The sequence below is a fragment of the Vidua chalybeata genome, chromosome 25, assembly GCF_026979565.1.
Source record: "Vidua chalybeata isolate OUT-0048 chromosome 25, bVidCha1 merged haplotype, whole genome shotgun sequence".
NCBI lineage: Eukaryota > Metazoa > Chordata > Aves > Passeriformes > Viduidae > Vidua > Vidua chalybeata.
In genome coordinates this window covers 203,701-219,674 of record NC_071554.1, presented here as the reverse complement: position 1 = coordinate 219,674, position 15,974 = coordinate 203,701, and the positions used below count along the sequence as shown (strand labels likewise).

Genomic DNA, 15,974 nt, shown 5'->3' with positions numbered 1-15,974 from the left:
CTTTATTTCTCAGTGTGCAGGGTGGGCTGTGCCACTGAAGCGCAGAGCCACTGCCGGGGCTGTGCCTCCCCTTTTGGGGTTTGTTTTATCTCTGCAGGAAGGGCACAGCTCCAACTGCTCTGGCTGCTTCCATCCCAGAAACCGCAGAGGTTTCCTCCCTGCCTCCGTAACAAAGCAGAGCCATAAAGATTTAGGCTAACAAACGCTGGCCTTTAGGGTGCCCTCAGCTTTTATCAGGCTAATAAGATTTTTGACTTACATGGAAGGGAAGAGGCAAACAGAGCCTTTATGAACCTCACGGCCTTGTCGGGGCTCTCGGGCTCCGGCACCTCTCTGTGATGAAAAGCTGAGGCAGCTTCCAGGCAAACCACGATGGGGGAGAGCTCCTGTGGATGGCTCTTCATGGAATGTCCAGGCTTAATTCCCTGTCTGATATCAAGCTGTGAGGGCAGGGAGAACTGCCCTGTCTGAGCCTCATTGTCTCTTCCCTCCCTCTGGTCAAAACGGGGACCTTCCCTTCCTCTCCTGAGACCATCACCACTGCCCCAAACGTGCCACAGCCCCCTTGGTGAGCAGCACCAGCAGCATTTCTCAGGTGTTTGGGTTCAGCTGGGAACTGGTTTTATCATCACTGGCTTTATGGCTGATAAAGTTGGGATGTTGTTAAACAGTGGGAGTCTGGGACAGAATCTGAGCAAGAAGGAAGGGAGATGTTTGGTATAAACAGGCATAAGCATCATTATTTTCTAGAAATTATTTATTTAAAATTTAAAACCATATTACTTCATACAGCAAACTGTGCACTTTGATATATCACAGTGTCTTAAAAAGGAAAATAATCAGAATTTTTTATTTTTTTTTATTTTTTGGAAATTGTATTTACATCAGCCTAGAATGATCAGCAAGTAACACAGTTACTATGAAACCAAAATTGTTACAAAATGTTTACAAAAAACTATATTCATAGAAATTCTGCATGTCCACAAAGGAAAATCCCCTGAATGTCACGGAGACTATTTTTTCCTTTTTCCCACTCTTTTCTATTTTTTTTTTTTGTTTTACTTTTTATTTTTTTTCTTTTTTTTGAGAAACATGTCAAAGTAAGGTACAGAGCAGAGGGCTCACGATGCCAATGCCTGGGAATAACCCACGCCCTGCCGGCCCCGAGCACTCTGGGGACTGTCGTACCCCACGGTCACTGGGTGCTGGGGTGAACACTGGGTGAAGCCACCAGCACCCACCATGTCCCTTTGCTGTGACCTTCCCGGAGAGCTGTGCTGGCACCCAGCCGAGTCCTGCTGCCAGCACCGAGGTGGAGCAGTGGGTGCCCAGAGCTGGAGCTGGTTCCCCTTTGCATATTCCATCTCTCTGTGGGTCTGTCCCCTCGACATCACACCTGACACGTGCTGTTGGTTGACTCCAAACAGAAAATCCACCCCAGGGAAGCTGCTGGCTGTCCCTGCTCTGTCTCACGGCAGAGTTGGAGGGAAAAAGCAAGTGATAAGGGGATGGTGAGCCGAGGTGACAACAGTTTTAGATACAGTTTAATAACCCAAACCTGCTTTTTCTGTATTTCCTCCTCAGTTTTCCAGTCCCTCTGCCCAAGTGACAAAGGAACAGCGTTGGAAGTCAGATGATTTCAGACGTGAGTTGCCGCTAGTCCCAGCCAGGTCACGGACGCGCTCACAGAAGGCTTTGAGGCTTTGTCATCGGGTCTGTCCCTTCCCAAGCCTCCCAAGACGTGGCTGTGAGGCACTGGGCTGGCTGCTCCTCCTCTGGCATGAACACACATGGCTTTGGGCTCCGGCACCAGGAGCACACGGGAGAGGCTCCGGAGCTCTCCTGGGTGAGCTGCCCCCGGTCCCGCAGGAAGGCTGGGGCTGAGATCGTGCCCGTCCCCTCAGGTCACAGTGAGCGGGGGCCAGGGGGAAGGGTCTGCACCAGGCTGGGGTCCCAGCAGCTCCTCTGCGCTTCTTGGGCGCTGCAGAACATCCCCTTGTTGGATGTCAAGCCTTCCAGTGATCACAACTTCAACACAAAGCCATCATGTAGATGCAGGAATTTGGCTGCAGTTCGTGGCTGATTTAGGGGTGTAGGGATGGAAGGAAAAGGTTCATCTGCAGGATCTAATCTGGCTGGCAGTACACCAGTAATTCCAGATGCTCACCTGTCACATTTGTGAGTAAAATCAAATCAGGCTGGTGTCAATAAATAAATGGGGTTTGTGGTATTAGCAATATTTATTTATTTTTTAAAAAAATCTGCCAAGAAGCAAAATGAATGCTGATTTCTGTGGTATTTTACTCTCTGGACATTTAAAGCCAGTTTCAGGCTTTGTTTGCATCTCTGCTTTTTCTTTTTTTTTAGAGCTTAGAAATCCGCAAGGAAAACATAAAATCTACTACTCTGACAAGCCTAAGGATTTGCAAAGGAATACAGAAAGCATGTCATTAGCTTTGGGAAGCTGCCCCACACTTCAGTTTGTCCTCTGCTCAAGGTATTTGTGCAGCAAACTATTAAGAATCTGATGCCCATTGCATTGGCAACTTTCATCCCTAATTTTTCATGGTTTTTGTGAAAAGGTGAAAATGAATGTAAATTCTTTGCATATCTTTACTTGAGTCAAAGTATGACAAATCACCTGGTTTTGCTTGGGGTCACTCTGTTGTTTCTTTACATCATGAAAAAAGCAAAATAAGGACAAACTGTGTTCCATGATGGGTGGGGGGAGCAGCTCTTCCCCCTTGAGCTAGTCTGCTAATTCTGCTCAGCTCGAGACAACCTTCCCGACTGAGCACGGAGAGGAGCAGGTGGGGGAAAATCCCAAATCAGCTACAGTCAGGTTTGTTCCTTTGGGCGAGGATAAACTTTCCAGAATGGCTGTGCAGCTCGGGAGGGCTGTGGTGGCCTCAGCACCCGCTGCTCCCATGGCCCAGAGCTGGGTGCAGGGCTCGGGCAGCGGCTGCTCCATCCCTGCCCCGCCTGCCCTCCACAGAGGTGAGGTCCTGCAGGGTCACTGTCCCTCTTACCCCTGCAGGGGAAGGGTGTTGCTGTTTCCTACACCACCAGTGGTTAAACCAGAGCTTTTAAGCACCTTTGCATCACATGTGTGACATTCTGGGTTACGGTGGGCAGAGGAATTTCCATTTGTTTAATTTTGTGAATGAATCCCACTGGCTGCCTGCAGGTCCCCTGGCAGGGATGGAGCTGAGGGAAATAACTTGAGTGTTACCTTAGGTCAGCAGAGGGGTCTTTGGTAATTCTGCCTAAATTCATCTGCAGGACCAACCTTCTGGGTTAAGCAACCTGAAATTAAGTAGACAATTCATGGAAGATTTCCTAAAAACATTTTAGTGTATGTTTGCTTAAATCCCATGGAGAGGCTGCCTGAGGGGTGGCAGTTCGTGGTCAGAGCAGGAGGCATCCCAGGCTTGGCTCTGCTTCTCCCAGGTCAGCCCTGGCTGAGATTCATCTTTCAGGTCCTTGATGCCACGGAGAGCACTTAGTCCTAAACCAGGCCCACAGTCCCCTCCCAGTGTGGAGCTGCAGTTCAGCACTGCTGAATTTCATGGAAATCGGTACTTTTGGCTCTTGGAAGCAGCTCTGCTCCTCCTGCTGCTGGAGCCTGTGGACGTGGTTGCTTCCCATGCTTCTCTGCAGGAGAGGCTGAGCTTTGCAGGAAGAGCAGAGACAGAGCTGAGGACCTGGAGATCACGGTGTCACCCTGTGCTGGAGCTTGGCACGAGGACTGTGGGTGCTGTCACTCGGAGCTGCAGAAGGTCCTGTGCGTGCCACGCGGTGCCCTCCCTGGCCCGGAGCTTGGGTACGTTTCAGGCTCACCTTCCCCTTCCCAGTCGGCTGCCCCGGATCTGCTGAGGAACGAGTGTCACCTTCTGCCACCATGCTCCCACGTGGCTGTCCCGCTCCGGGTGGCTGCGGCCAGCACAGCCGCGAGCTGAGGGCCACCGCGAGCTGCTCTAGGGCAGGCACAGCCTCGACCATCCTGGTGCTTCCCAGGTGCCTCTCCCTTTCCTGGACAGTGTATCCAAAATGTGCTCTGTGTGTCGGTGGGGATCAGGTGCTCACACCTGACCCAGTGTTCCTGTTTATTGCCGTGCTGATGGAGCCACACTCGGGGCTCCTCCTCACCCGCTCGGGGTTGGCTCAATTCTGCTTCACCTCCGCATGTTTGCAGTGTGTAAACATCAGACTCCTGGGTGGTGGTTGGACTCCATGAGGCCTGGAGGATCGAAGCATTGAAAAAAATAGGAATGAAAAGTAACAAAACAAATGCAAAAAGCCCCAAGACCCGCATTACTGTCCGTGCTTGGAAGTTCTGGCTCCTCTGCGGTGATGGATGCAGCTGGGTTGCAAAGGCCTTGTTCTTGAAATGAACAAACCAGGCGTTTTTTTTTCTTTTCTTTTTTTTTTTTTTTTTCTTGTTTTTTAATCCATTCTTCCCTAGTTAAGGGTGCATCCAGCTGTGTCTGCCGCAATTCCTTCCCTCCCCCCCCCCCCCCCACACTGCCATTCCCTAGGGAAACACAGGTGCCAGTCCAGTGTTGCAGGTCATGTTGTCCTTGCCGGGCAGCCGTCGGTCGTTGAAGGTGTGCATGTTGATCACGGCGTCCGTCTTCACCATCACGGGGGGCTGGGGCTTGTGCTTGACCCGGCGCTGGCAGGTGAGCGACAGCCGGATCTCGTCGGCCATGGCGCTGCAGAAGGAGCGCTGGGGACAGCGGGGATGATGCCTTAGCATTTCAGCTCTTACATTTTTCATTTATTTGTAATCCTGCAATTTGACTGTAAAGCTCCATAGCCTGTCAGCCACTGTTCTCCCGTTTTATTCAGGTAAAACAATTCCTCTCTAGGCCTGGGAATCAAGGGCACCTCACTGTCTCAGGTCCCAAAAAATATAAACAAAAGTGAGCTGAGGGGGAGCAAATGACTTAATTACCTGAAGCTGTAATTGGGGGATTAACCCGTGATATGTAAATGAACCAAACTTATATCTGTCTGAAAAACTCACGGCCACTGTCCATTTTGTGTGTAGCCCCTTGGAGGCTTCTGACTGCCCAAGGTGTATCTGTTGAAGGCCTTCAATAAATACCCACTTTTATTCTCCTGATCTTGCCTAGCCTGTGTTCTAGGGAGCCACTCCAAGGCATCAGGGACAAAACGCTCCGTTACTGCTGCAGTGTTCTGCTCCCCCGGGGGGAGCAGGGGGCTGGAAGGCCTCAGTGGAGGATGAGGACAAGGTTTAGGGCTGTTCAGGCATTGGCTGTGCTCTGTGGGGCTGTGTGGGCACCTGGCTGACCCTTCTCCCTTGGCCAGGACTGTGCCTGTGACATGCTCACTCCTGCACAGAGGCAGAGCTGGAGGTGGCTGTCGGAGGTCTGGTGCTGTGTGATCCCTGCCAGGGGCTCAGACAAGTCAGACCCTCCTGCTACTGGGCAGCTTTCCTTTCTCTGTCTAGTCCATCATGAGGGCAGCTCGCTTTGATTTCTGCTCATGCACAAAAGTGCACGTTCCACTTACTGCACCGGGACACCCATGGCAAAGGAAGGACATAAAAGCAGTTCTGTTGTTTCCTGAACACTGATCAGCCACTGATGGGCTGTGTCTGTGAGTGTGGAGGAGTTGATAAGACAGTGTGAGGCTTCCTGGTGAGCCCTGACTTGTTCCTCTTTGAATGGGACTGGGGAGAAGGCATGGATGGTCACACCTGGAATGTGCAAGGTGATTTCAAGAGCATGTAACAGCTGAGAAAGGCCCCTCCTAGGGAGTTTTGTCTATACTTTAATGATTTATTTGTCAGCTTGCTCTAAACTACCCTACCAATGTATCCTGGCGTGGCTGCTGCAGCAGCAGACGACTCTGATCAGAGCAGACGTGCCTTTCCCCCGAGTGGAGGCTGTCAGAGGGACACACCAGTGAGCCTCTGGGGATGGCGTTTTAGGGGTGCCAGGCTGGATCGCTCTGCCCCCTCCCTGCCTGTCTCTGGGGTCAGTGTGCAAAGCCCTCCACGGCTGGGCTAAGGGGAGGCAGAGAATCAGGGAGAAGCAGTCAGTACCTGCTCGCGCTCCGCCGTTTTGCGCAGCTTGTAGATGAACTCCACCATGGCCACAAAGACGGACAGCACCAGGCCTGCTGCCAGGACGATGAAGATCCCTCCGATGTTCTGGATGCCCAGAGCACTGGCCTCCTTGTTCTCATCCTCAGGGCAGCCATTCCCCCGCCACCACTTCTCCTTCATGACGTGGAGCTTGTCCTCCTCCTGGAGCTGCAGGATGGCGATGGTGATCTTGTCCCTGTACGGCGACCCTGGGGGTGGGGACACCGTTACACACAGAGCGAAAGTGGGACAAAAATCCCACCAAGCAGGGAAGGTGTCTGTGTTAAGCAGCGCAGTTCAGACCTCTCTTCAAGGGGCAGACAGTGCTAAGTTTGGTATTTGGAAATTCGCTGCTGGGAGTGGATTATCTTCATCACCTGTGTTGTGTTTGTGGTGAGCAGCCCCCCTCGGGGCACCTGCAGAACTGTCACTTACCCATGGGCGTCCCGATGCCGTAGCCTTTGGTGTCGATGAGCCCCCCGATCTGGGTGAGGTTGCAGTTCCTCTGGGTGATGTACTCGATGGTGGTGGACTCCATCAGCAGCGCGTAATCGGCCGTCAGCGTTCGCTGGATCCCCTCCTCGTTGTTCTTAACCAGTGCCGTGGGTTTGCTGCTCATGAAAGCCCACATTTTTTCAAACGTGGAGATTTTGGATTTCTGGAAAAATGATACCCCCCCACCCCCAGCCCCAAAATAAGAATGAATTCTCCATTTGCTGAAAGATGGTATCTTTTCAGTAAATAATAATAATAATAGTTGAGAACAGATCACACAATGGAGCAACCATTAATTTGAATTTGTCTTAAATGCCTTCACTGCCCAACATTGTTTGGATTTATGTTGCCTTAAAGAGAGACAAAGGTTGTGGCAAACACCCCTCTGTGCATGTGCTTCAGAATGAACCTGCCCAAAGCCCTGCAGGCCCCCTTGACTCCCAGACCATTTTAAGACCTGCTTAAATGTGTTCACTTCCTAACCAGGATTTGTTTACCCTGTAATGTTTCTGCATGCTGAAAGAACAGAGAGTTTTGGAGGACATGGTTTTCTCTACACACACTCTATGATATTTTTGTCTTTCCTCAAGCATGGCAAGGAAACGAGTCTCCTCTGAGATATGTGCAACTGCCAAACAGATTTAACGTACCCACGTAAACAGAAGCACAGAGATATTCAAGAAGATTGTCTTACAGCTAAAAATAAACATGGATATTCTTTCACTATCAGCAGACATTCTGTTGCAAAGGAAGGAATATGTTTTCTAGCTTGCTATTCATGTGAATGTTTTTTTTTTCTTCTAGAAAATGTGTTGAGTGAGAAGAAATATGGTTATTTTACGTCTTGCCATAACATTTGAAAAGTACCATTTATCTAGGAGCACCTTTGCTCATAGAGTTGTCTCTGTCAGTCATAACGAAAGTCACAGAATCTCAGAATCCCAGATGGTTTGGGTTGGGAAAGACCTTGAAGCTCATCCTGTTCCCCCCTGCCATGGGCAGAGACACCTTCTGGTGGTGTCAGACTGCTGGTCAGAACTGGCTTTAGTTTAGGAAGATTTCCTAGACAGGCAGAGCAGTGTCCTCTTGCCCCTTTGCTGGTCCCAGTGCTCCTGTGGGTCAGTGCTTCTCCCTCAGACCAGCCCTGGGACAACACTTGGATATTGAGGCTTGTGTTCCACTGCTGCCAGCTTCTTTATGCACTGTTCTTATTTTCTGCCCCATTTCTTGTTTTTCCTAGATCTGTTTTTGCCTTCTTATTTCATAAGAGCCAAACCTCTTCATCTGCTGTGCTCCTCAGCGAGCCTGGAGCTGGCTGATAAGTCAGAGGGCAGATAAGTCCCTGTGCTGTGTCTGGAATAAGGGTGGCATCTCAGCAGCTGCTGCACGAGGAGTCGCTGCTGCAGAGCTGTGATTTCAGCCGTCGTTTATCTCTCCACAGGTCTGTCCTTCCATGAGAAAGCAGAAGATGGAGCCCAAGCCCAGCCCAACTGCTGCTGCCACAGCTCCCCATCATTTGTTCAGTATCACCCAAAATTTGCCAGTATAGGTTCTTCTGATACAACTGTAATAAATAATGGTGAGGTAGCTGAAAGTCCCTTGTAATGCTTCGTATTCCAAATGCTTTGCCCATCCACCTCCTTTATTCCAGCGTGTTTAGCAAAAGTTAAACAAAAGCTCATCACCCCAAAGCTGGGTAGTGCAGTGCTGTTCAAACAAAGGCTGTTCCCCTGCCTTTAACCCTGTGGGCCCCTTCTCCTGACTGAAATACCCAGGAATTCATTTCTTTTCCATTAAAGCTTGTGCTCGTTATAATCCACTTGATGAATGCTCAGCAGTGGATGTGCTGGAGCAAACTTCATACAAGAGGCAGGATAATCTCCCTCGCTTGAAAATCTGGACCAGTGCCTGTAAGGTAGATTTGTGGCATCTATCAAACCTCAAAGAGCAGCAAGAAATGTAGCCTCCAAAAGGATTATTAAATATCTGTACATTACAATGGGTAATTGAAATGAATCCTGTGCTCGGCTAGCTGATAAGGACTTATTTAACATTTATATAGTTCACATCAGAGGTCTCTGGGTTCCTTGGCTCTCCCTCTCTTCCTCTTTCTGCATTTAATGCTCCTTGAGTGTTGACACAGAGCTTTTAACATCAGTGTTCTCCCAGTTTAGAGCACAGAGCAAAATAAACTGGCAAAAAATCAATAGGCTGCATTTAGTGAAGCAAATGGGACTTGCATGAGGCACTGGACCTCTTCAGGCAACTGAAATTACACGAGACAGGGCTCCCTGGAAGAGAAAAACCACTTTTCTCTTCTTCTCTTAAATCACGGCTCCTGCCCAGCTTGAAAGGACTTAATTGTGTTTGGGATGCCAGGAAGAGCCCAGATTTGTCAGTTCTGGCTGTGCTGCTTTGAGGCCAGCTCTGGCCCTGCCAGGGGTCGAGCACTCCTCCAGCTGGGGCACACCTGGGAAAGGGCTGGCCGGGAGGATGGAGCTGCTGTCACTGCTCACTTGTGCCTAATGAGAGCTGGGACAGAGATCCAGGCTCAGGGCTGAGACCCAGGGAAGGGGAGCTGGGGGGTCCCTCTAGGAGGGAGGGCAGGCCAGGGCAGCTCACACCCAGCCCTGGTCAGGGCAGTCTCAGGCTCTAAAACCTGATGAACAAACTACTTTTCCAAAGGAAAATCCCCCAGCTGTAATTCCCAGCACAGCCCTTACAGGCTGATGGTTTGCTACAAACCCAGAAGCAGCTGTGAGAGCGATGTTGGTCCTCAATCCTAAATCGCAGGAGCAGCGAGGGCAGGAGTGTCCCTGCTCCAGCTCACACCCAATTAAGCCACAGAACATGTTTTGTAGTTGAAGGAAAAGTTAATTTCTCCCCTTCCTCCTCTCAGATACTGTGGCCACACTGCAAAAGCAGTGCTTATTGATGGGAATTTGGATATCGTCAGCCAGGACTGCACCATAGAAATATGCAAAACCATCTTAGTAGTAATTTAGTAATAAAGAATGCCTTAAATTTGTTTATTTTGCTGATGTTTTTTCTGTGTTCTTTATTTGTGTGTACATTTTATTTTGCTAGACCCCTGATTTTACCATAGTTTCACTTTAAAAACTGGGGTTAGTTACTGCTCTGATCTGGTAGTTGTTGTGCTGTGGCTGGGTGCTAATTTCTTCTCAAGAGATTCACCATTTACTTTTATGGGCTTCTTAAAAGAAGCATATCTCACTTGGTTGTGGGTAAAGGGACCCTCCTGTACCCCCACATTCTCTGGAGTGTCCCCAGGTCCCCCTCAGTGACAACTTTGCTGCCAAAGGTAGATGAGGAGGAGCTGCTTGGGTGCTCTGAAGCATTAAGATAAATGATCTGACACTGGCTTCTTCCTGGCAGAGAAGTTCCCGTGTCAGGAGCTCCGAGATGTTGGGAATGATGGAGATATTGCTAATTATCAAGGGCTGGTGCTGCAGCCGTGCCTCACACGGCGGGGTCGAGTCTCACTCCTGCTCACACGAGTGGAGCTTCTCCTTGATTTATTCAGGAGAAATAACACCAGAATCTGGTCTGCTGTGCTCTGCATCTTAATCACCCCGTGTTAGTGCTAAATGAGATGTGTGTGTGAAAGCAGAGTGCCAGCCCCTCCGAACGCAGCGATCGCAGCGACGCCGAGAACGCCTCCGAGTTCATTCTTCAGAGTCACAGCTCAGAAGCCACCTTTAATAAGCAGTTCTGCAGGGCCAGTCACCCAAATCAATTAATGGAATCGTTTAGAGGAGCCCCTACGAGGCATCTTGCCAAGACATATACGCTTTTTTATCAGCCAAATTGGCAAGAAAGGAACTTTCAGGCTTAAGATTTTCAATTCCAGCCTGTATGAAAAAATAAATTGATTTCCACCAACTAGAAGATACTTAGTCTTGAGGATTTAACATTTCTGTGTGGGTATCTGTGTACACACATACACACACTCACAGCCAGACTCCAAACTGCACATGAGACCTGGCCTTCCATTCAGAGAGGCATCATCCTCTGCAGGATGGGAAGGATTTATGGGTTATAATGAACTCTAGATGCTGTTCCTAATTAACTGATCCATGTTTATTCCTGTAACTCAATCTGCATTGCCAGGGAGTAAACAGCTTCTGAAAAGTTCTTTTCATGAAGTCAGAATGTGCCAATATGGTTGGTAAAGCTCTCTCTTCTTCCCACTCTTGGTTTGCTTGGCTGCATGGGGCCGAATTTTGTGGGAGCAGCATCCCTCGCTGTGTGGCTGTCCCAGAGGTGTCTTGGTTCCATTGGGACCTTCTGCAGTGTCCCTGGTGAGCTCTGCACAAGCTCTCAGGCAGCCTGAGCACAGGTCAGTGCTTTGGGAACCATCTCATGGAACAGCATGCAAGGTGTCTGCCTTCCTCTTCCTCCCGTTGTGCATTGCTCCCCAAGATCAGGGTGGTGCTCTCCTCCTGCACTGCTGGGGGGATCCAGCGTGGACCAGGATGGGCCCTGACACAGGGGCTGCAGGGCCCAGGGGTGCTCAGGTTGGTGTGTGCAGCTTGCAGCTGATTTAACAGGGAGAAATGAAGGAGCGAGACCCTGCTGTGAGGGGAAGGAATTTGGGGAGCAGCCACACAAAGAGCCAGGCAGCAATCTGGGCCAAGTATAGCTAAGTATACGAAATATATAGGTAATCCACAGAGCAGGTGAGATCCTCATTGGTGTGCTGCCATCAGCCTTTTGTCCCAGCAGTGACAGTGTGTTCAGAGCTGCTGGAGTGCTCGGGCTCTGGATGTGCAGGAGTGCTTCAGGAGCCCTGGCTGGTGGGGGCTGTCTCTGCTGGAGCCCCCTGGAGCAGGGCAGAGGCAGGGAGGGAAGCCAGGTGCTGTTCTTGCAGTGCCACCCATCTGAGGGAGGGTGGATCCTCAGCTGACACCTGGAGCTCCGTGCTGTGACAGGTGTCCCCATGGAGGTGGCACTGACAGAGCAGCTGAAGCAAAACCACCACAGGAATTACCCAGCTGAGAACAAGGACCTTGTTGGAGCTGGGAGAAACCCTGTCTCTCCCATGTCCCTCTGCACAGGAAGGACAAGTGAGCAGAGCATCCCACGTGGGAGCTCCCACTGCTCCAGTAATGGAAATGCTTGTCAGAAGGGACATTCCTGAGAATTCATCTCCATACAACAGTGATAATAAAAAGGAAAAGGAAAATACGCTGCATCAATAAACCATGCTAAGGCCGTTAGAAGCCTGAAGTACGATTCTGATGGATAATGATATGAAGCAATAAATATGCTGTGTCCTGATGATTGTTAAAAGAGACAGTTTCCTTTTATTCCCATATAAAACTCGTATTGGAAAGCACAGTTAAAGCACACAGTTACAGCCTGCCTTTCCCTGCTGCCTCTGCCAGGGTTATATGGCTTTGGAAGACACCACCACACATCTGCCTGTGCCATGGACAGAACTGCATAGACCAGCTCCGTGGCAGGAGGCAAACTGGGCATTCCCAGAATTGTTAGAGATCAAACCACCCCCTCTGTGGCTCTTTATCAACCTCTGCTGCTGCCTGTCAGAGTCAGGACACAGATCCAGGGAGGACAGTGGCTTCTCAGCCAGATCAGAGCCAAGAGAAGTTGCATGGGAACAATGCTCCCTCTATTATTAAAATCCAGCATATTGGCTTCCTTTAATGAGTCTTGCCAATTAAACCACTGAGGCCTCGTCAAGCTGCCATCACCCTGTGCCTGCTCAAATCTTGCAGCACCAGGCACAAACTGCTTGGTAAAGCCTGAACTGTGCTAGTCACATGTATTTCCTTCTGCATTAGGGTGGTGGAGGGGGAAGGAGCCGGAGGTGTGGGGGAGCCAGCTCCCACTCCCGAGCCAAAGCCTGGGATCTTCCTTTAGGCCTCTTTCCTTGCCAGGGTGATAATTCCTTAATCACCCCTCATTTCTATCCCTTTATTATCTCTCTTTTCAGACTGGGTTTTTACAGGCCAGCAGTAGTTTTAAAGGTCATTTTACATCTCTCCGTTTCTTTCTGTTTTTGAGGCTATGGTGGAATCTGACTGACTTCTGAATTTAATTATGCTTTAAATAGACAAAATTAATGCAATTGGATTGTGATGCACGGGTACTATTACCTTGCCCTGGATCTCAGAGGTTAATAAAACTGGATTACATTGATATGAATACCTGAAGGACAAGAAAGATATTTCAGCTGCAAAAAATACAGGTCAGGGAGGGCACTTTGCAGCATCTCTCCAGCTGTGGGCTTCATCTGGGCTCTCCTCTGTCCCTGAAGGCTGGCTGCATCAGCCTGGGGGCTCCATGGGGCTGTGCTGGCAGAGGCAAGGAAGAACCTGGATGGGTCAGATGTGGAAGTTGGGAAGGGGCTTTAGAGAATGTAAGATTTTCCTGCAGGGCTTTAATACAAGCTGCACTTGGGCACATGCTACATTTTTGGGTGTCTGAGCCAATATTGGGTAGAGCCTGCAAAAGTGTAAAATCAGTTTAATTTTGTACCTGTGCCATCAGTTAACTACAAGGAGGGGGATTTAACCTTGGTGGGACTCGGGTGAGTGACAGTCTCAGTCTGGGCAAGATGTGAGAATGAAAGAAGGAGCAGCAGGGGCAGCCTGGGAGGATTTCTGTCTTTGGATCTTTGTCCTGGCTCCCGTTGGCATCTCTGCCTGGAAGGTAGAAAGTCTCTGCCTGGTCTCACCTTGAAGAAGGTCATGGTAGCTCCATCCTTCACTGCTCCATACTCTATTTTTGTCTGCTTTGCCAAGTCATCTGCCGAGTCGATGGGGGATTCCATCCTCTCCACCGTCAGGAAGGCCGCAAGGTTGGCCGTGTAGGACGAGATGATAATTAGGGTGAAGAACCACCATATGCCACCAATGATCCGTGTAGACAGGGCTTTGGGCATCAGCTCCGAGCCTGGGGTGGGAGAGGGGAAGGAGGGGAGAGGCAAGAGAGGGAGAGAACCCAATTTATGTATCCATATGTGTGACAGTCACATTCTCTGGACACAGAGACACAATTCTGTCTCTCAGGAGAAGCACAGAGAGAAGAAGAGAAAACAATCTTTATCTCTGTCCCTTTGTTTCCCCCATGTGGAATGTGGTGTGGAGCTTGTTCACCTGCAGGGATTGCTGGGCTGGATTCTGGTGAAGGCTGTTTGGGCTCAGTGCCCAGTGGGATCCAGCTGTGCTGGGCTCTCAGCAGAGTCACAGTTTGAGTTAGTTAGAGAGGTGAGTAAGAAGTGAGTGTGTAGAATGGGATAGTATCTCTTTAAATAGTATATTAATGGAATATAGTATAGTTTTAATAAAGCTGTCCTTCAGCCTTCTGATCTGGAGCCAGACATCAGCATTTCTTCCCACATCTGGGGTTCAACACATTTTTACTATATATATGTACATTTTATATACATACATATATATATATATGAGATCAGGTTTCACTGTCAAAACTGTTACAGCTATGCAATTAAAACCAACTGGATTTGAGGCAAATTATCCAGACATCTTGCATGCGAGGACATCAGTAGGGTTTTTGTAGCATTTGCAGAAAAACCCTCTTCCTTGATTATTGACCTTGGGTACAGTGCCCAATTTACAGGAAACATCCAAACTGAAGTAATTAACTGGGCTGCTTTTATGAGATTTAAATAGCAAGCTATTTATGAGCTTTTATGAGTGTTTTGTTCTGCCATTTAAAAAGGGCTTTGCTTTTAAACAGATTATTTTCAAAAGACTCACTCTGGGGAATGTGTTCAAATAGACAAGGTTTTAAAAAAAAAAATCAAACACCAAGAGAAAAGAACTATCAGGGTCCAGGGCTTTAAATGCCAGTCAGAAGTGGGGAAGCAGGAGACGTTACAGCATAAAAGGTGTAGTGGGTCTGGAATGACTTTTATTGAGCAGACATGAAGGGCTAAATAGGTTATGCTATTTTTGTAATCACCCAAAACACCTTTTAAAGCCAGGCAAGAGCTTTGGGTTTGAAACAGCTGTGCTCAGAGGATTTATCAGCCTGGAAAGTACAACAAAAATTGGGCATTGCAAAGCAATTTTAGGCAGTGTGGCATCAAAGCAGAGCATGGGGTGTAGTTTTCCTCCCTTCAGAGTGCAGCAAGGAGACACCAGGAAGAGGAGGAGTCCTGGATATTGAGGGTGCTTTGGTTCTCCTCAAGATCCTGCTTCTTCCCTCTTCCATCTCCGGCCCTTTGATGCATTGGATGCTGTGACATCAGTCTGGCTTTGAAATATTTTTCTTCTCAGATGCAGAATTGAGTTAAAAAGAATATAGCTCTTTTCATTTATCAGCATCTGATAAGAGGGATGATTCATCCTGCTAAACCCTCTTGCTGGGAACTGTCACTGTCCATGAGGGCAGCTGAGATCCAGGAGGAATCTCTATTACAGGCAGCAGTGGAGCTCAGAGCGGAGCTCTGTGCCTGCCACTGAGCCAAGGCTGTGCTTCTTTTGCTCTCTGGATATACCCACTGATACATGGTAAATTAAAGTGTGACAAATGTTTGACATTTTCTACTTATTTCTATTCCTGGATTTTCTGCAATTAGATCGCAGCTGAATTTCGTTCCTTATTCAGAGCTGCTCCCAAGCTCCCCCCCTGCTGCCTTCTGAACAGATTTATTCTATTCACTGCATCTCTCTATTCCATTCACACACAGGGATGTAATCCCATCCCTATCCCATTCCTGAGGTCCCTGTGACCGTGGTGGCTCTCACCAGTGCCACTGACAGCTCTCCTGAGGGGCTGCTGGGCACAGGCTCCCCGGGCAGCTCCTCGCCTTTGCCCAGGCTGGGGGAGCTTCAGGGCATCTCACACTGCTCAGAATCACCAAGGGAGGGGAAAAGTGGAGATGGAGCACAGGGCAAGGCACCCTGTCTGCTGGAAAAGTTGATTTAGAACAGGAGAGAGCCAGATCAAAGACCTTAAACTGAACAAATGGTTTGAATTAACAGAAATAGGAATTTGTAGAGTCTGCGGGATGTGGGGGAATGAAGCAGCTGAGGGAGATGAAGGCAGTGCTCCTCCTTGGAGCTGCAGGGGCCATGAGGTGCTGCGAAGTTGCATCCAAAACAAATTTTCAATTTAAAAAGCCCTAAGAGCAGGTGGGTGCCCCCCTACCTTGCTGCATCAGCGCCCCCATCCCGAACCAGAAGCTGTTCAAGAGGGTGAAGTTGTTCTCCACGATGTCCGAGCCCGGGTTGCAGGGGTGGGCGTCGTACCACTCGTATGGGCTGAACCTGCAGCACACAGGGAAACCAGAGCTCGTCAGGGTGCCCTGGAGTGGCCCCCTAGAACAGAGGCTAGTCAAGATTAAGAGAATAAG

At 49.2% G+C, this 15,974-nt stretch overlaps 1 protein-coding gene across 1 annotated transcript in view; it reads right to left on the bottom strand.

The window, feature by feature from the left end:
• Positions 1–4,534: 4,534 nt before the first annotated feature.
• GRIK3 (glutamate ionotropic receptor kainate type subunit 3) overlaps positions 4,535–15,974 on the bottom strand; it is a 105,146-nt gene continuing 93,706 nt past the window's right edge. Inside the window, exons 12-16 of the mRNA XM_053964703.1 lie at positions 15,770–15,888; positions 13,332–13,549; positions 6,551–6,773; positions 6,074–6,324; positions 4,535–4,729 (exon numbers count right to left, since the gene is read on the bottom strand). Coding sequence (XP_053820678.1) covers positions 4,535–4,729; positions 6,074–6,324; positions 6,551–6,773; positions 13,332–13,549; positions 15,770–15,888 — 1,006 coding nt within the window. The remainder of the gene's footprint in view (positions 4,730–6,073; positions 6,325–6,550; positions 6,774–13,331; positions 13,550–15,769; positions 15,889–15,974) is intronic.